General features: G+C 33.3%; 4 protein-coding genes and 2 non-coding genes across 9 annotated transcripts; 2 read left to right on the top strand and 4 right to left on the bottom strand.

The window, feature by feature from the left end:
* Positions 1-1,147: 1,147 nt before the first annotated feature.
* LOC123008212 (phenoloxidase 1-like) lies at positions 1,148-3,600 on the bottom strand. The gene is made up of 7 exons (XM_044403909.1): positions 3,464-3,600; positions 3,001-3,417; positions 2,333-2,953; positions 2,159-2,287; positions 1,787-2,111; positions 1,509-1,741; positions 1,148-1,454 (listed from the first exon to the last, which is right to left on the bottom strand). The coding sequence occupies exons 1-7, from the start codon at positions 3,566-3,568 to the stop codon at positions 1,236-1,238; spliced, it is 2,049 nt and encodes a 682-aa protein (XP_044259844.1). The 5' UTR covers positions 3,569-3,600; the 3' UTR covers positions 1,148-1,235.
* A 1,027-nt stretch (positions 3,601-4,627) lies between these two features.
* Positions 4,628-6,050, bottom strand: LOC123007420 (protein ILRUN). Its single transcript, XM_044402717.1, has 6 exons — positions 5,953-6,050; positions 5,536-5,756; positions 5,368-5,487; positions 5,096-5,322; positions 4,892-5,043; positions 4,628-4,840 (listed from the first exon to the last, which is right to left on the bottom strand). Exons 2-6 carry the CDS (start codon positions 5,721-5,723, stop codon positions 4,802-4,804), a joined length of 726 nt encoding a protein of 241 aa, XP_044258652.1. The 5' UTR covers positions 5,724-5,756; positions 5,953-6,050; the 3' UTR covers positions 4,628-4,801.
* Positions 6,051-6,297: 247 nt separating this feature from the next.
* Positions 6,298-11,533, top strand: LOC123007419 (forkhead box protein N5-like). 4 transcript variants are annotated; one of them, XM_044402716.1, is made up of 8 exons: positions 6,298-6,421; positions 7,069-7,306; positions 9,401-9,495; positions 9,553-9,725; positions 10,465-10,627; positions 10,680-10,817; positions 10,869-10,941; positions 11,154-11,533. In XM_044402716.1, the coding sequence occupies exons 2-8, from the start codon at positions 7,129-7,131 to the stop codon at positions 11,336-11,338; spliced, it is 1,005 nt and encodes a 334-aa protein (XP_044258651.1). In that variant the 5' UTR covers positions 6,298-6,421; positions 7,069-7,128; the 3' UTR covers positions 11,339-11,533. The 4 variants fall into 4 exon arrangements, with proteins under 4 accessions (XP_044258651.1, XP_044258649.1, XP_044258650.1 ...); XM_044402714.1 differs by lacking the exon at positions 6,298-6,421 and adding an exon at positions 6,655-6,891 and having other exon boundaries at positions 10,683-10,817; XM_044402715.1 differs by lacking the exon at positions 6,298-6,421 and adding an exon at positions 6,655-6,891 and having other exon boundaries at positions 11,172-11,533.
* Positions 6,958-7,029, bottom strand: Trnap-ugg. Its single transcript has one exon. It is a non-coding gene; the product is annotated as a tRNA-Pro (tRNA).
* Positions 10,107-10,177, top strand: Trnag-gcc. The gene has a single exon. It is a non-coding gene; the product is annotated as a tRNA-Gly (tRNA).
* A 1,146-nt stretch (positions 11,534-12,679) lies between the features above and the next one.
* Positions 12,680-14,500, bottom strand: LOC123007422. Its single transcript, XM_044402718.1, has 4 exons — positions 13,682-14,500; positions 13,491-13,625; positions 13,289-13,442; positions 12,680-13,240 (listed from the first exon to the last, which is right to left on the bottom strand). The coding sequence occupies exons 1-4, from the start codon at positions 13,728-13,730 to the stop codon at positions 13,111-13,113; spliced, it is 468 nt and encodes a 155-aa protein (XP_044258653.1). The 5' UTR covers positions 13,731-14,500; the 3' UTR covers positions 12,680-13,110.
* Positions 14,501-18,312: the final 3,812 nt, after the last annotated feature.

Below are 18,312 nucleotides of genomic sequence, written 5' to 3'. Positions count from 1 at the left end.
ATCGATTGGCGTCGAGAAAATTGCAAAATTCTTGATCGTTTAGGAGTTACAGTTGAATTAATATTTTGGATATTTTTGAATTTATCAGTAATTTTCTCGATAACTATTTAATGTAGGACAATTATCTTTTTTTATACTAGAAAATTAAATTTGCTTCCCAACGGTACCAAACAAAAAGGACTAGCATCAATAATTACGAAATTATGAGCAATAAATCGCTCCGGATACCGAAAATCGCCCATTTCGAGAACAATCGAAAAAATTAAAAACCTCAAAATTGATCCATTTGCACTCAATTGCATACAATTAAAGGAATATTTTTTTAAATACTTATTATTATCACTAATAATTCAAATACATGTAAAAGATAAGAGCACCAGAGCTTTAAAACAGTATAATATAAATTATAAAAAAAATAAAAACTCATTATTTTGTATATTTCGGCTAAAGTGTATTGAACAATGTTTAAGGTTTTAATTAAGTCCATACCACATCGTGTTTTATGAAATGACGTTTAAATAAGTGCCCGAATTTTTTTACTTAGGTAAACCCCCTCCCCTAAACTCTATCTCTGGCTGCGCTATTGCATATTATAATAGTGTTATACCTAGATACGATATGTAGTCTTAAGCTTACTTTCAATAATTCAGCAATTTTATGTTTTTATTCCTACATTTTTACGTTCTGCATTATTACGACTTCCTAGGTGCTTCAATTTTTATGTTTTTATTGTATTGTCATTCTTAATTACTAATATTATGATTTAAGACATTTTTATTTTCAGATTCGTTTAAATTTTGCGTTCTTACGTTTACGTTTTTACACATTCCCTCAGGATAGGTGTGTCATTTCCATTTCGGTGTGACAAAATTTACATAATGTTATATTATTAAAACAATTAAGTATGTATTAATTTTTCTTTCAATATTTCAAATCATTCTCGTAATATCATTCATGTTACGTTTATCTTTTTATGTTTTAACGGTCTTAAGTTGGATATTACATTTTTCAATGATTACGTGCTATTTTCTTAAATTTAAGAATCATGCCTCGTAACTCACATTGTAGATATAAAATTTTGACGCGTCAAAGAACTAATCCGCTAACCCATTTTTTTTTAATCGAAATACGTAATAAAACAAAATAATCACTTTGAAAGCAAATTTATTAATAATATGCGGAAGCGTTAGAGCGGTTACATAATAAAGATCAAACACAATTCACTTATTATAAAACTAATCACGACTGCGTGGCTTGACAACCCGATTACTAAACTGGATCACCACATCTTGCACCCTCATATTGGGGGTCAAAAATTGCTGAAGGGTGTCAACCCCATCCCTCGGCATTCTATCAAACGGATAACCCATGGAGCGCCGATCCGGATACAACTTATCTTTGATTCCACAAAAAGTGTCACCATCATTGCACGTACCTGACGTATCTTGTTCAACCTAAATAAAATTTTAAAATAACAAAAATTTCGATAACGAATTCATGTCACTCACCCTATCATCTGCGTAGTTCGAAATCATAACAAATAACTGACACAAATAGCCAGCTTCGGTGCCTTTCGGCAACAACATGTGTTGGGGCCATCCGCAACCACAGAAATTAAATTGGGATAAGGCGTCCCCACCAGTGGGGCGATTCACGTCCAAATTACGGAAAGTACGCTCGAAAGGGATGGTGAGGGAGGACTCAGTTGAGTGGCGAGTGATCGTATTTGCCCCTTGTTTCACTAAAAATAATCGTTAGAAATGGAAAACTTGAAATGGTAAATTACAGGAAACTGCAAAACGGTCAAGTTCGATAAACATGTCTTTTTGGTTCCTGAACAGCCAGGGATTTCCCCTTTCGTCGAATTTCGGCGCTAGGAAAATTCGACATGTCCCCATCCGGTTATTCCCCGAGTTGTTGACTGTGATTTTATAAGTGAAATCCTGGTTTTGCAAGTGGGTGAAACGGACGAAAACGGAACCTCGGGGCTGGAAATCTAAGCCTCGAGACAAATCCAAGTCGGATTGTTGCCAAAATGTGCTAAGTATATTTGGCCTTCCCCCTTTAGCTTGCACCTCAATGCTGTTAACAGTGACTCCAGGATAATTCAGCTTGAATTTTTAATTAGTTGTGTTTAGTTCCGCCATGTGACACTTACTTGAGCCACGGTGTATCGCGGAAGTGTGGCTTTAAACTCCTGGAACATGTCATCAATGTAGGCGTGCCAACGGAAAAAAAGCGGATCACGTAAATCGACTGCGGGGTCAGCCATGACTCCGAACGGCTCCTGTAGTAAATTTTGTTCAGTCTGCGGTCCACATCAAAAACTTACCAAAAATCTGTGGTCAGGGTCATGAATATAGCCAATTAGGATGTGTCCCATGTTGTGAAAATCGCCATAATAGTTGCGATTGGGTGACAAAATGCTCGATTCGATGATATTCCCCAAGACATCGATTCCCTCGAATTCAGTCAAAGGAATATTTTGACCGTTCTCCCCTCGAACCATTCCCGAATGAATGGCATCATAAATCCTGTCTCTCCACCGATCCAAATCATCCAGACTTAAGCGAATTTGGTCAACTTCTCGGTTAAGGTCCCGTGGGAGTTGGTTAACGGGTCTTGCCGGCCACGTCCTACTAGACACAAGACTGTCCAGTTTTGGGAAATAGGCCTCTGGGAGGGGCTCTCGCCAGTTACTCAGTTTCACCACCCTTTTTAAACCATTGCAAAGTCGCTCAATATTGAACCGAGCGATGATCTGTTGGTGCATGTAGTAGAAAATTTCACCTCGGCGATTTTTATCGACGATTTCACGGGCCCCTTCAAAGGGATACACCAGATGCCAGTGCCAATGGTGGAGATTAAGCCCGATGTCTTCACGCCAGTAAGCCACTCGATGCTCTTCATCTAAATCAGAAGCCGTGAAGTCTTGTGGAATTTCAATCGGGGTCTAGAATTCACAATTTAATAAAAAATCGCAAGAAATTGTTCACTGACCCTTGAGCCTTCTGGGACAATGTGGGCCTCCTCTCTGGCCCTTGCAAACACCTGACTATCGACATACTTATCCGGAAACACGTGAATAAAAGACGGGAGGTCCAAATTTTGAGTGTCAGGTCGGTGCAAAAGGGCCACTGAAAACGCATAGTAAAACAAATAAGGATTTACCCTATCCCTGCAGAAAACAGCGTTGGATAACAGATCATCGATTGATTCCGCTGCTAGGAAAATCCGGATGAGTTTTCCGGCAACTTTGCGATGTTTGGGGACAAAAAGTGAAAAGTTTTCGTGACGACCGAGATCGAGGACTCCCTCTAAATCGGGAGGGGTGATGTTTTTCAGTGGAATTTTCTCGTTGGCCTGTTCGCCGAAACGGTTGGCGATTTGCACCCCAATCGGCTTGTATCTCTCCGGCTAATAAATTATCTAATAAATTGAGGAGGATTTTGTTATAACTTACAAGAAAGTTGTTAGGGACGTCGAAGACCTCCTTGTTGCCTTTGGGCATAAAGGAGGGTTCTTGGGGACGATCGAAGAGTAACAGAAGTTTGCTCTTGTCTGTCATAGTGAAATCGGAGAAAAACTGAAGAATTTTCGTAAAGAAAGGTTTAAATAAATGTCGCCGGCCAATTGGAATGAGTTATTTCGGCCATCGACCAATTGAAATTAAGCGCTTTCAAGGGATGTGGTTTCGATTAAAGCAGATACTTAAAAATTCGGAGAATTTTTGGGGTTTTGTCCACAGGTATCTCATATTGGTGTAGGAATCTCCATTTTGGTCACCACAACAGGACTTCCGTGGGTTCCGTTGTAAACACACACGGGAAACGTCTAATTCAGTTCCGTCTAGGACTGACTTTGATAAAATAGATTTTAATTTTAGCTTTATTTAAATCAGTTTATTGAAGAGGAAATATTATTTTATTTCTAAAAGAAATTCAAATAAGCAAATTTTCGGTTTGACTTTATAAATTAACCTTTATCATACTTTTTTTAATCGTATTTTCTCATTATTTTTTCGAAATTTGAATTATTTTATTAAATTAAAAGAATTTTGTTAATAAATGAAACACTTCTATGTAATAAATTATCTATTTCATCATTTATTAAAGTTACATACATAACTATTATAAAACAAAGGCACACTGTACACACAAAAACAACAAAAATATTAAATTTAACAAAAATAAAACCCATTTATCTTTAATAAATAGCTTCGGTTAGATAAAATAAACACCGCAATAAAATGAATGGAAACAAAAAAGGATTTACGTAAGGTTAGTTAAATAAAATAGATAAAGCCCGAATATATTGACATATTTAACAAAAGAAGAGTTTGGGTTAAAAGAAATTAAGGTAAATTTTCAGTCTTGTCACTCTTCAATGACAAAAAAATATTTAGATTCAATTACGTCTAATCAAAACTTTATACATTTTTGATTTCAGAATTTAGCAAAATATATTTAAGCGGCAATTCATCTATCCATTCACTAAGTTAAGAAGTTTGTAAGTATATTCCATTTGTTGCCTATTTAACTGTACAATCTGAACTAAGAACCTCAACTCATTTCCACCGCAGAAATTATATAAATGCACTATACACGTAACCTAAAACAAAATTTAGTTTTTACAAATATTTATATGTATATAAAAAATATTCCGTATTAATATCATCCAACATCTGAAAAAATAGAATTTCGTTTTGACTATTAAAACTCGAAAAAATTAAAATTTCGTAATATTTCCTAATTATTTGTACCATAACACTCTGGTGTTACGTTCCTTGGCACTAAAGTCACTACCACATGTCTCTACCCCCGGGTGGAGGGGTCGTGTCCTGCAAAACGATATATAAAAAAAAACATCAGACGGCGCCACTTGTACCCACCTGAGTTTGTTCTAAATGAGATCGTTGCGGAATAAAGGGATTATAGGCTACTTGAGCCGGGGGCGACGCCCCCAATTCGCTAAAACTTGACAATTGTTGGGTGAGCGCCATTGTTCCTTCTTCCACAACCGTGACTATGACCCACATGGGATCTAAAGGAATGTAGATAAAATTTTGGGATAAAATAAAAATTGTGGATATTACCCCCGAAATAAGCCCCCTTTTCGGTACACAGCCTCCATTTGCTTTGATACACGCCTGGCGATGGAGGACTGGTCATCCGGACGGTCAAATGGGTGTCTTCTGAGGGTTTTAGAGCCGGGACTGGGACTCTGCCCCCGTTCAAATTATTACCGTCTGAACATTGAGCGTAACAACCTTGGGGCCACTGTTCTGTACCGTTATTAAACATATGCCATACTTTTTGAAAACTTGAAGCAAATAATTAGAAGAAATCAGTAAGTTTGATGGTCTACCTTGTATTTGGTTCTATACTTTCAGATTCGCTAGCTACTGGATTTTGTACAAGGGCCATTGATGGTAATTTTGTTGACGATTCGATATCCAGATAGGAACAAACAGCAGCTTGAAGATTCCTTCAATGTGAAACTATAATCATGTTGGTTTAAAAAATTTAAAATTACCAATTGTTCATATCCAGGAAAAACGCAGCCGTCGAATAGTTTAAACTACTCCCTAGTAACTTTTGCAATTGTTGTACCAATTCATCCTTATCAGTTGTACCCATACAACTGAACTGTTGCAATAATGACTGTTCAATTTCCATTGTTCCATTTCCAGAACCCTCTGAAGGGCCGTTATCAATGTCCATTTTTTAAAAATTAAAGACAACCCCGAAAAACCTCTATAATATTTCACAATTATCCCCCGAGTTGGTTATTTACAAAAGAAAAAATTGTCACAGTAAAGTCATGACACTTGGACATAACCTTCACGATTTGATTTGATTTGCAAAAGAGACGTTGAAGGACATTGTGCATAAATTTCCGTTTTTAATATTTGCACCCAATTACTTACGATTACGTAAATTGACTACTTACATACAAAACACTTTATTTTTAAAATCACATGAAATTTGACAATTAGTTCATCAAAAATGACATCTGACCACCATTTTAAGAATGGTAAACAACCAATCAAAAAGTGGAAATTCTACTAATCAGGCAAGATGCTGCCCTCTTTTATAAACACTACAGATCTCTGTAACGAAATCATTTTGTTCAAAATTATTTGTGGTAGTAAAAAAAGGTTATATTTCTTATCCATATTTAAAAAATAATACTAATAATGCAAATAAATTTTAGGAAATTTCTAAATCTTTTAATGCGCATGCGCGGAGTATAATTGAGGGGGCTGCATTGGCGCCACAAGCAAATGCAGGGTTAGTCGTAAGTGATTTTCCCTATAAACCATTCCAAAAATACTAAACAATTAATTAAAGTGATTTTTTTCAAAAATTTTAATTAAAAACATTGTTGGTAGTTAAGCCGTGCTGAAAACCCACTCCAGGTATGAATTTCTCATTTTCAGTTCATTTATTTTTATTGTTTATTATTCGTAAACATAAACAATTATGAACTGACAAATAATTCAATAAAAAGTTGTGGAAACATGTTATTTTCCAAATAAAAGTTGTCTTAGGTGGTAACTGGTATCGCGAGTTTTTCAATAATTTTTTGGAAAAATTAATTTTTCAGAAACTAAATTAAAATTGTGAATTTTTTTAATGCGAATCTCAGTATGCTAGTGTCATTTTAATTAAAAACCCCCTAAGAAGTCTTTCGGCTTGTAAAAAATAAGCCAAAATGAACAGTAACAATCTGATTATTCGAAGTGTTGTTCAGTGCAAAACTCCTTTACTTGAAATGAAATCAATCGAAGAGCCCCCTAGGAAATGTCAAAAAATTATTCACGGTTACGCTCTACCCCAAATTGCCATCAAAAGCGAGGAAAAAAATTCTAGTAAATCGTATAATGAGGTATGCTCCGTTTCCTTATTTCCTTTATGTTGAGTAAAAATGATGTTTAAAATTGTGAAAAAAAGCGGGCTCAACCGGGATTTGAACCCGGGACCTCTCGCACCCAAAGCGAGAATCATACCCCTAGACCATTGAGCCGTGTTCTATAAATTTCCAAACGCAGTATATGTCTTGTAGGTGTTACTCGTAAATGGATGTTGGGATACATCAAACAGGATCCCTAATATCGTCGCCGAAATGCATAATATACACAGTGAAGAAATCAAAGCGCTACAGACCTGTTCGTTTAATGAATCGCGCGATTTCCTCAATCCTAGTCCCAGGGGATCGGACAGTGGCATCGAGTCGGACTGCACCGATGGAAATCTTTCATGGCTTTTGAATTATAGAATTCATGAATTGCCGCCGGTGCCAGGTAAGGACTTTTTTCCATCATCTGTGAAAAGATTTTTGCACGAGAAATAACCGAACTGCTGTTTATTTATTATAATTTTCACCTGTTTTATTGGGGATCGCTTAGAAATGCTACAGTCATATTTTTCATTTTATGTCAAGTGGGTTGTTACGATTTTGAACAATAATTTGCAATTAACAATCTTTTTCACTTGTTAACAAAAAATATGCAATATGAAGAAAGATATTGGTTTGAATTTTGCTTTTTTACAGACCACAACTGTTTCTGGCAGCGTAATTTTTACCTGCCAGATTTCTTATTTTTGGGCAATTTACTTTGTTATTTTTTTAAGTTTTTTATAATTTCAGAAATTTTAGTGTATATTTATTGCTGTCTCAACAATAATTTGCAAACATAAACATAAATAATTAAATTAAATTAAAGAAAGTCTTTATTTTTACACAAGCTGAATTTTTAAATTATTTTTAGCAAAATTTGAAGTTGATCATTTGATGCTAAGGGATTATACAGGGTGAACAAGGAATTGAGCAAAGCGGTTTTATTTTAATCATTTTCCTTCAGAAAATAAAAATTACTGAAAACTAATAAAATTAAAATGTGATCGTGTTTTAAGAATTAAATTTTGTTTCGTCTTTGAGTTTTGCGATTTTTTTTAATGGCAAAATTTTTAGAAATGAAATATAATAAAATTACAAAATAATAGTTGAAAATTTGTGCATATTGGCTTGTCTCAAAAATAAGAATGTTTTTCTACTACATAGTTTTCATAATAAAACTAAATAACTGGACATTTTTTGAAATGTTATGTAAAAAAAAAAAATTTACAAAATGTTTTGCACAACTTTGCCAAAATAAGCGATATTTCCAATGCATTTTTTTTAAATAATCTGTGAGGTGAGGTAAACCTGTATTATACAGCGTGTTTTAAAATGGTTTTCATCTAGTCGCGTATGGAATTTCTTTACATGTAAGTTTTTCTGTGCCGCTCTACTCTTTTTGAAGCAGATAGTTCTGTCAACAGTGACAGACGTCAATTAAATAAATTAACATTTGCGTTTAATTAGATTCAATATTTTTTAAAGTGGCCTTTTTATTTTGCATGGAAATTCCATAGGCGACTAGATGAAAATCGTTTAAAACACGCTGTATTGTATCACACAGTAGAGAAGAGTTTTGTTTTATAGCAGAGCTGTTTAATGTTTATTACCAGAAATGAGTAGCATCGAGAGAAATAATAAATGCGATCTATAAAAATCTTCTCTACTGTGTTTTTATAATATTTTTTCACTACTAGTACTTTGTTTATTGCAGTGAAATACAACGAAATTAATTACTTACCTGAGTTATTAACTGAAGTTGAAATTATTTACTATTTCAACATGAAATAAGCCTATTTATTGTTTTGAAAAAGACAAAAGGATTAGAGGTGGGATTATTCTGACGTTTTTTAGTGGGGAAGTTTATGGCTTTTTTATTTATTTCGAAATACCTACTTCCGTTACCCAATACTTGTGATGATGATAACAGTTTTAAATAATAATACAAGATAGGTATAATTTGTATTAATTCAATATTGGTACAGAGTGGTTATAAATGATTTTCATCTAGCCAGCTGTGAATTTCCTATGTAAAAGAAAAAATGCCGCTTTACGAAAATAGGGGTACCTACTTGTTTTAACTCAAAATCAAAAAATCGCCGTTTACTAAGCGTCCACTTCGAAAATAGACTTCAATTATAAACTTGATTTCTTCTAAAGTATAGGTACATCATTATCAGTTATTATTGGAAATTAGTTGAAACAATAAAAGTTCAATTAACAACAATTTATAATTAATTAATAAGTGACACTAATGACAGAACTAGAGTTTTCAAAAAAGTAGAGCGGCACAAATAAAGTTACATGCAAAAAAATTCCAAAGCTGGCTAGATGAAAATCATTTATAACCACTCTGTATAACCCACCTCTAATGAACTATTGAGTAAAAAAAAAGAGTTTTACGTTAAATGAGCCAAATTTCAAAATTCTATAAAACGTATTAATTAATTGAATTTTCTACAATAAACAAATATGGTAAAAAATAATTAATTTCCAGATACGTCAACATCAGAAACTTTAAATTATCACATATCGAATACTCCAGACATAATAATAAGAACAGGGAATTCTAACGAAGTATTATCAAGCGAGGTACGCAGTTCTGACCTTAAACCATTCAAATTGAACAAATAGGTATTTTTTGTTCAGTTATCAAGACTAGTCGGTGCAAAAACCCCCCTCCGAGACTCTTATAGCCCCAAAAACCAGTCATACCGTTACGCCGGGCCAAAAAAGCCCCCTTTCACCTACACGGAACTCATCGAGCACGCTTTGAGCGAAAAGGGCGAATTGACGGTATCGGGGATCTACCAATGGATATCGTAAGTACCCCCAAATCCAATTTCCTCCCCCTAAACGATCAGTTGCGTGACTTGAGGTAAACGTTGACAAATTTGCATGTGGCAAATCAGCGTTGTAAAGTAAATTTGTAGAGATCAAGCAACGTTTATGAATTGTTCCTCGAAGATCGTCGATAAATCGTGCCTGGTACGGACCTGCAACCTGCAAAGTCCCATCCCTCGCTTCACCTGTCGGTTTGAGGGGGGACGAAGTTCATTTTCGACAATTAGAATGCTTAAATTGCCGATACGGTTCACTGGATTTATACAGGGGGCGAAATGTTTAATTAGTTTTTACGATAAGTAAGAAAAAAAAAATGTCACAAACACTTTGATTACAAATAGTTTGAATGTTATTTACAAGCATCGGTGGTTCAGTGGTAGAATGCTCGCCTGCCACGCGGGCGGCCCGGGTTCGATTCCCGGCCGATGCAAGACTTTTTTTCCGTTTTTTTATTAAATCAAACTCGATCACAACAAAGCAGGGTGTGGGACTCAGCCCTTGATCAATTACGGTAATTGTGCCTATTATCAGGACGTGTGGAAGGTTACGGTCGGTTGATCACAGGTGTACCAAAATCGGATCTATTGTTTGGAATAATTTTCCCAGACACGTGCCTTCTAAAGTCGCGGGAAATTCGTGCCAGGCACTCGCTAGACATCCTCTCGACTCGATTTATGTGTCGTGGAACATGAAATAATCATATTTGGGATTTTTCAGAGAGCATTTTCCCTTCTATAAACAAAATGATGATCGTTGGAAAAACTCGGTCCGGCATAATCTCTCCATAAATCCGCATTTCCGGAAAGGGAGCAAAGCGGTACATGGAGCGGGTCATTTATGGACCATTGCCCAAAAGGACGATAAGAAAACATGGCAAATTGTAAGGTTTTGGGTTTGTGAAAAATTCGATAATTGATTTTGATTTGCGCTAGAAGAAACAGAGAATGCAGCAGTTCATCCAAGCCACCTATAAAGAGAATAGGAGTTCGGAGCAAGAGGTGTTGGATATGGAATTGCAAGCGGCCACTGCGAGTATTTTGGGAGAATCGTTCAACGAATTTGATCCAAATGTAAGCCTCACAATTTTTTTATACCTTTGTTTTTTATTAAAAAAATTCCAGGATGATAATGACAGGAAACAAAACATCGAAGTCGAGTTTATTAACGTCGTTGATATCCAAAACGGACTCGAAGGTAATAAAATCTGGTCACTAAACTTGTCTCTTTTCCTAATCACAATCAATGAATCCAATCGTGCGTCTTTGGCTTCATTGAACCTAACATTCTCACTCTACTAACACAACTTTGACTTCTTATTGCATGCCAAGTTTTACTAGGTATGTGTACAATAAAATAAAAAATGAGGTAATTTTTAATACAACACCGATTTGGTTTCTATTCTACAGATTTCCTTTCTCCTCCAGTATCCAAACAACAGATCGTTCAAGAATGTGGTTTGGGTAACGATTTTTTGATCACGGATTTGAATCCCAACGCTTTGGGCCTAAATTTAACCGAAGGTGAAGTCATCAACGATGGGAGTTTTTACGATGATATTTCATTCGAATACTATGAACTTGAAAAAGAATAGACTGGCTTAAATTAGGATTTTCGGTTAGAATGTTTTAAGTGTACTTTGCTGTCAGGTTTTGATAGCGTTTTATCTAGTCCGTCCAGTGAATTAATGAGATTTATTGAAAATAATTGTAATTATTTTTATACAATCATTGCAATGATTGATTCTCTAGCATGTATTCTTTCAGAAATAAAAAAATATTCCGTAATTTTAAAACGAGTTTTATTTTCCATTACAAAACGTACGTATGTATGTACAAAAATACAATTGACGCGGTATAAGTTGTTGAAGTCCGGCGCATGCCGAGGAAGTAACTCGGCAAACCTCGGTACGTTTGAATTCAAGTTGCGAGAAACAGTGACGTAGCCTTAAACACATTTTGGTTTGAATTCCACATTTTCACTTTGAAAAAGTGCTCTGTAATTGCAATCAAATTTTAATTCGCGATTAATTTGATGTTTGAAAAAGTAAAGCAACTAACAACTTAATTCGGATTTGTTAAGTCCTGAATTAATTTTGTTTTGCCTTTTCAAAATCAACTAATAGAAAATTCAAATTTCATTGTCACCTTTAAACAATAGTGAATTTTTGGTAAAAGTTCATGTTGGGATGCATCAAGACGCTATCCCGTAGCCAATCAGATGCCAGTATCTTGACGTCATTTCAGACGAATCGGAACGATGTTTAATCGTACAATTGTAAAGGGCACAAAAAAGTGAACGTGAAATTGTGTTTGTCACAATGTGAAGTGCGTGAATTTGTGATTTTTGAGTGCAACAGTAAGTATTTATTAAATTATGAATAGAAATTAATTGTGTTTTTGATAAAATATTCATTTCTCAATGATAAAATTTAGACTTTTTATGTTTTAAGGAAACAGCAAGAACAATTCTAAGTATTGTACGGATATAATTTTTTCCAGAATAGATTTCACATTTTCATTTTGAAAAAGTATTTACAGAGCTTTCTTGCAATCAAATTTTAGTTCGCGACTAATTTGATGTTTGACAATTTAAAGTAACTGACAACTTAAATCGGATTACTTTAATCTTAAATAAATTTTACTTTGCTTTTTTTTTAAATCGATTTATGGCAAATAAAACTTTATCGAAATTAAAGATTTTGTAAATTGTCCCAGTAAAAGCAACTGATTATGCGACGCCACTGGAAAATGTTGATGTTCCCGCGTATAAAACAGCATGCGCATTGGTTTAATTAACATGATTTTAAACATAAAGAAGTGAAATCAGTTGAATATGTATTTCTTACGCAATTGCAATTTGGGTTTTAATGGCGGAAATGAGTTTTGAAAATGACACTTTTTTATGCGAACTTATAAGTAAATAAAAAATAAAATAATTATCAAACGTTTACTTGAATCATTTATAAAAATTTGAATACATTTCATAATAAAGTCCTACAAAAATAGTAATTTATAATGAAATAATTGCGCAATCACCAACAATACATACGAGTATAACAAAAAAATCACTACAGCAAACGGCGCGATTTGCTTACTTCTGACAAGTAGAAAAGTCTAATATTTCTACCGTGTTAGCCCAAATTTAAGTGTTAATTATGAAAAATTTATTTAAAGACTGCTTTGGAAACGATGTATTTTCTTCCATTTTCATGCAAATAAACTTCAGGAGGTAAAAACTGTCATAGATTTACTCAAATTTTCATTAATAAAAATGTAATACAAACTTATAACTAATTTGTAACAAAATAACACATTTTGTGAGATTCGATAAAATGGACGGAATTTAGCCAGACCCCAATTAGGCTTATAAGATATTCAATAATAGAAAAATGATACCCCCTGCAAGGACCCCTAATGATGGGTATATTGTGAGACCACCATTACACCTATGGTCAAGGAAGCAAAAGCACCACGTGGTCTTGTCATAATAATTCCTGAAATATACAGTTTTAATCTACAAATCTAAAAAATTACCCACATACCTGTGGACATCTAATTCTTTAATAGAATTATTCACATAATGTCCCAATTTCACATCAACAGCGGCAGGCCTACACCCCTCGTAATGATCGGCAGGGATGTCGGTACGTACCCCTTGCAAATAACTGAGACAATCCCGTGTTATCATTGTATTACCTAAGAAAACGTAAAAGTGACTCATAACAATAACTTAACCTAGTGTACCATCTTTTTCTTCTATTATTTTAACACAAACGTCGTCGTCTTCGGGACAAACTTTCGTCCAGTGCCACAACCAGTTAAAAGGGGTACCACACCCCGGCTGATTCGAGACACATTGGTAACACCAAAGCGCCGAGGCTGAAATTAGGGGATTACCACACCCATTTTATAATTTAGAGTTTTACATTTCTAACCTTGCAAGAAAAGTGTCCCGAATATGTAGCAAGTTAGTACTTTGTACATTTTTGTGTATTTTATTCTATAAGGCACAATTTTTTTTAAATATTATTGTTTTGAACGTTAGTAAACATAACCTAACCACTATAACGAGAAAAGGGAAACGTCACCGCCAGATAGCGTCCTCATAACTTGTCACAAATTTGTCAAATGGCGGGTTTTACAAAACGCGAGAAAATTTTACTGAGAGATTTCAGTAAAGACGTGACATGGACAAGTTTATTCGTTTTTTATTTAAATGGGGTGTTTATGTCGCTGTTACCGGTCTGGATTTTCCAGCAAATGACGTGGATTGAATCATGCCTCACCCCAGTGGTTTTTTTGATTGGTCCTGTGTGTACTTACCTCCTCAAATCGGCTTATTGTAACACTGGGATCAAGTTCAAGCATATAATTGCAACAAAGAGGCAACAACGGAAGAAAAAACGTAACAGCAAGGAAAATAGGGACGACTATGAAGCCACTGTTGGCTCAATTTTCTTCAATAACAGTCTATTTGTGTCAGTTGTTGTTTTCTCAAATTTCATTTGTTTGCGACGTTTTGCACCCTTATTGGGTTTATTTTTGTCAACTGTCGTAAGTAGTGCACTTGTGGCATTAGTTTCAGTTTTGTAAAACTTTAATCGTCGTCTGCCTTGATTGACAGTAATAAAAGTCTGGGCAATGCCAAAATTGGGGGAGCGACGAGTCCGCGCTCCAATGGAATCTGTATATTTTGGTTTGAAACCTTGATAAATTTTTGTATACAAAAATTTACTTTTGTGTTTTATGGGTTGTATAATAATTTTTTTGTTGATTGTAATTTTTTCTAAGAACTAGATCAAAAACATCAAAAAATTAAAACATTTTATACGCAAATATAATTTTATTTATTTAAAAAAATTAAGATTTAGATTTGGGTTAGATAGTTATTTTTATTCTTTACAAATTTACAAGAGCATTAACATATTACAATAACTCTTTATTTCTTCAATACTTTAAAATACTTCAAAATTTGCTCAAGAAAAAATTATAGCCCTTGGTTCTAAGTCTTTTGCATCTGACTCAATTTTTACTACACAATGTTGACCTTTACTGTAATTGTTAATTTTTTCCTGAGTAGTATAAAGGCCCCTTCAGCACACAGCACTTTTTAAGGTAAAACACCCCGATTTTCAAGGGTTAACAGAAAAGTGCAAAAAATCGTGAAAACACCCTGATTTTCAAGGGTAAACAGAAAAGCGTAAAAAATCGTGAAAACACCCTGATGTTAAAGCCAACGTAAACCCATTTTTGAAACTCGATAATTAATGAATACAAACCCGCTTCGTTAATAAATAATATTTTGACATCAATTTTCTGGACGGGGTATTTCACCCAGTCTGGAAAATCTACCAATTTAAGAAAAAACAACCTAATTTTTAAGGTAACTCAAAAAGTGAAAGGCCCCTATGCACACAGCTACTTTTAAGGTAAAACACCCCGATTTTCAAGGGTAAACAGAAAAGCAGAAAAAAATCGTGAAAACTCCCCGACTTTTCAATGGTAAACAGAAAAGCAGAAAAAAATCGTGAAAACTCCCCGATTTTCAAGGTAGTTCAAAAAGTCTAAAATTTTAAGGAAAAACTCCCCGGTTTTAAGGTATATTTTAAATATGAATAATTTTATATATAAATATTTATATATAAATAAGCAAATATGAATATCATAGATGAAAAGATTTATTTGGAAATGAAGTAGACGAGGTTTTACCGAATTTTTAATTAAATAAATGAATGATTATAAAGTATATTTATCACCCAATCAAATAAAGAAACTCCAAAGTTGTAAAGAAATAAGAATAGATTGTAATATAAGATTCGATTTAACAGAAAGACCTAATAATACTATTAAATAAAGAGAAAATCAGATTGATGAAATTAAAGTGTAAAAAAGACAAGAAAAAATATTGTGATATCAAATTTTCTCCAACACAGATAGGTGGATTTTTACCTGCTTTAATTCCTGCGGCATTAGCTGTAGCCAAAGCATTGGGATTAGGTGCTGCTGGTTATGCTGGTACTAAATTAGCACAAAAAGCCTTTGGAGATGGTATAAAAAAGGATAAAAAAAACACAAAAAAGACGAAGACATATGAACAAGGAATAAAATAGGAAATCGGGTTTAAGTAATATAGAAATATCTGATATTATGAAAAATTCGGATTTGCCTCATGAAGCTACGCAAAATTTTCGAGGTGTTTTTGCAATTGACATGTTACCAAAAAGAAATTAGAAAAGATGAATCAGGTATAATTAATTTTCAACCCTCTAATTATTATGGCTCACACTGGGTATGTTACATAAACAAACCATATTTAAGAAATATTTTATATTTTGACAGTTTTGGAATATCTCCACCAGAAAAAATTAAAAAATATTTATTAAGTAGCGGAAAAAATATTGCGTGGAATAGCACGCAGTTACAAATGAGTTCTTCTGTTTTATGTGGTCATTATATATATAATGCAAAGATTTTTATGATACATTATATTCTTTTAAACAGATACCGTGTCGTTTAAATGAGAAAACTACAATTTCAATATTTGAACGTAATTAAAAAATTATATATTATCTATATGTTATAAATGGAAAAATATCTACAAAAATGCTTGTATGTATACAGAAAAAGTTACATATATTTTTATAAAATTGGAATTGGATTATCTATTAGTAAATTATTATTTAGTGCGTCGGGATTATCTTCTACCTCCACTAGTTTGTTTATTTCTTGGCGCTGGGGTAATAGAAATCTTAGATAAGAGGTTAAAAATATCAGAAAGAATTGAAGAATATAAGTTGATTTATAAATTTTATAGACAGTTATTGCATTTATATAAGGCTGATAAAATAAATGAAAAAGAAATAAATTTACGTGAAGAGGAATTTGTCAGTAATTTTAATTATTTTCCCAGAGAGAAATACCTAGAAAAAGTCCACTTAAACCGAAATTAAATTATTTGATTTAAAGGTTGATAAGTGCTATATGAAATGCTATAAGTGAACACGTAAATACTGATTTTAAAAGAAAATTGGTAGATTTTCCAGACGGCGTGAATCGCGACGTCCACAAAATTGACGTCAAAACAGTATTCAAAAGATAAGAAGATATGGCGAATATAATTATTTTTGAAGATATTCCAATTATTTAATTTGATATTTACTCTAATAAATGAAATATATTATTTTTTTCTTATTTCTTACTACTGTAAAAAGTTCAGATGATATTAATATTATAACCTCAGCGAAGCGTTACGATGAATCGAAGATTCAGAGTTATTTAGAACAATTTGGGTATTTAGAGAGTAATGGATCATTATTAACAGAAACGACTTTGACTAGTGCTTCGCATACCAATGAAGCATTAATAAGGTTTCAAGAATTCTATAATTTACCAGCTGATGGAACATTAAATCAAGAAACACTTGCTTTTATCAGTAAACCTAGATGTGGCGTTAAAGATAATCCAACAGCTTATAGAATTCATTATCAAAAATGGAATAAAACAAATCTTAAATGGTATTTTTTGTTAGCTACAAACGAGATCAAAGAATTAGCACAAAAAACCTTTGATCAGTGGGAATCTGTTTCAAATTTAAAGTTTGAGTACAATAGTATTAAACCAGATATACTTATATCATTTTCTAACACGATGTTTCAGCATAATCATAATTCACGTTGTCAAAAAGGAATATGTTCTAGCAGTTTTGACGGAAAAGGTAATGTCTTAGCACATGGCTTCTTTCCAAATAATAATGAATGTTTAGGAATTCATTTTGATAAATCAYAAAARTGGTATTTTGGTGAATCAAGCAATACACCTGATGKTGAAACTAATTTTTATACTGTTTTATTACACGAAATAGGACACACATTAGGTATTGAACATTCTGCAAATAATAATTCAATTATGTACGCCTATTATAAAGGTGATATTGATAAATTGACTCAAGACGATATGTGGGCAATTCAATATTTATATGGACGCCCTGAACGATTAAAATATGAATTAATACCAACAACAACAGTTAAACCTACTGTAAGCAAAGTCGGAGTAAAATATACTGTTGGTAATTCGTCTTCGACACACGACCCTATGGTGAATTTATGTGATTTTATTAAAGAAATTGACACATTTTTAATTGCAAATCATCATATGTATATTTTTTATAAAAAGTATGTTTGGTTAGTCAATTTAAAAGGTATGACTTATGATAAAGAACCGAAATTAATTAAAAATTATTTATATTTTTTGCCAGATGATTTTAAAGAAGTTTCGCATATTTATCAAAGACCTTCAGGTGATGTTTTAATAATTGTTAAAAATTTATATTATTTAATTGATTTTCCAAGTTTTAATGTTAAAAGTGGATACAATGGTCAATCTATTGAAAATTTAGGAATACCAAAAGGAAAAAGAATTGATGCGATATTTAGAACTTATTCTGGTAAAACATATATTTTATGATAAAGCTTTATATATTGAGTTTGATGAGTGTTTGTTTAGATCAAAGAAAAACGGTCTTATTTCAGAATTATTTGGTGGAATACCTCCAAATATAAACAGAGCA

The sequence above is a fragment of the Tribolium madens genome, unplaced genomic scaffold (genome assembly GCF_015345945.1).
Source record: "Tribolium madens isolate multiple individuals breed KSU strain unplaced genomic scaffold, Tmad_KSU_1.1 Scaffold_3;HRSCAF=73;Tcas5.2_LG2, whole genome shotgun sequence".
Classification (NCBI taxonomy): Eukaryota; Metazoa; Arthropoda; class Insecta; order Coleoptera; family Tenebrionidae; genus Tribolium; species Tribolium madens.
This window is presented reverse-complemented; position numbering and strand designations above follow the sequence as displayed.

Excerpts from the sequence above, each read along its gene's own strand:
- LOC123007419 (XM_044402713.1), top strand. The coding sequence starts at position 6,718 with ATGAACAGTAACAATCTGATTATTCGAAGTGTTGTTCAGTGCAAAACT. Across the intron at positions 9,726-10,464 it reads GGGATCTACCAATGGATATC|AGAGCATTTTCCCTTCTATA; the intron begins GTAAGTACCCCC and ends GGGATTTTTCAG. Across the intron at positions 10,818-10,868 it reads TCAACGAATTTGATCCAAAT|GATGATAATGACAGGAAACA; the intron begins GTAAGCCTCACA and ends AAAAAATTCCAG.
- LOC123007422 (XM_044402718.1), bottom strand. The coding sequence starts at position 13,730 with ATGTACAAAGTACTAACTTGCTACATATTCGGGACACTTTTCTTGCAA. Across the intron at positions 13,626-13,681 it reads CGGGACACTTTTCTTGCAAG|CCTCGGCGCTTTGGTGTTAC; the intron begins GTTAGAAATGTA and ends CCCTAATTTCAG. Across the intron at positions 13,443-13,490 it reads AATAATAGAAGAAAAAGATG|GTAATACAATGATAACACGG; the intron begins GTACACTAGGTT and ends ACGTTTTCTTAG.
- LOC123008212 (XM_044403909.1), bottom strand. The coding sequence starts at position 3,568 with ATGACAGACAAGAGCAAACTTCTGTTACTCTTCGATCGTCCCCAAGAA. Across the intron at positions 2,288-2,332 it reads ACCCTGACCACAGATTTTTG|GAGCCGTTCGGAGTCATGGC; the intron begins GTAAGTTTTTGA and ends AATTTACTACAG. Across the intron at positions 1,455-1,508 it reads CGAACTACGCAGATGATAGG|GTTGAACAAGATACGTCAGG; the intron begins GTGAGTGACATG and ends AATTTTATTTAG.
- LOC123007420 (XM_044402717.1), bottom strand. The coding sequence starts at position 5,723 with ATGGACATTGATAACGGCCCTTCAGAGGGTTCTGGAAATGGAACAATG. Across the intron at positions 5,488-5,535 it reads TTCCTGGATATGAACAATTG|GAATCTTCAAGCTGCTGTTT; the intron begins GTAATTTTAAAT and ends TTCACATTGAAG. Across the intron at positions 5,044-5,095 it reads AAAGGGGGCTTATTTCGGGG|ATCCCATGTGGGTCATAGTC; the intron begins GTAATATCCACA and ends ACATTCCTTTAG.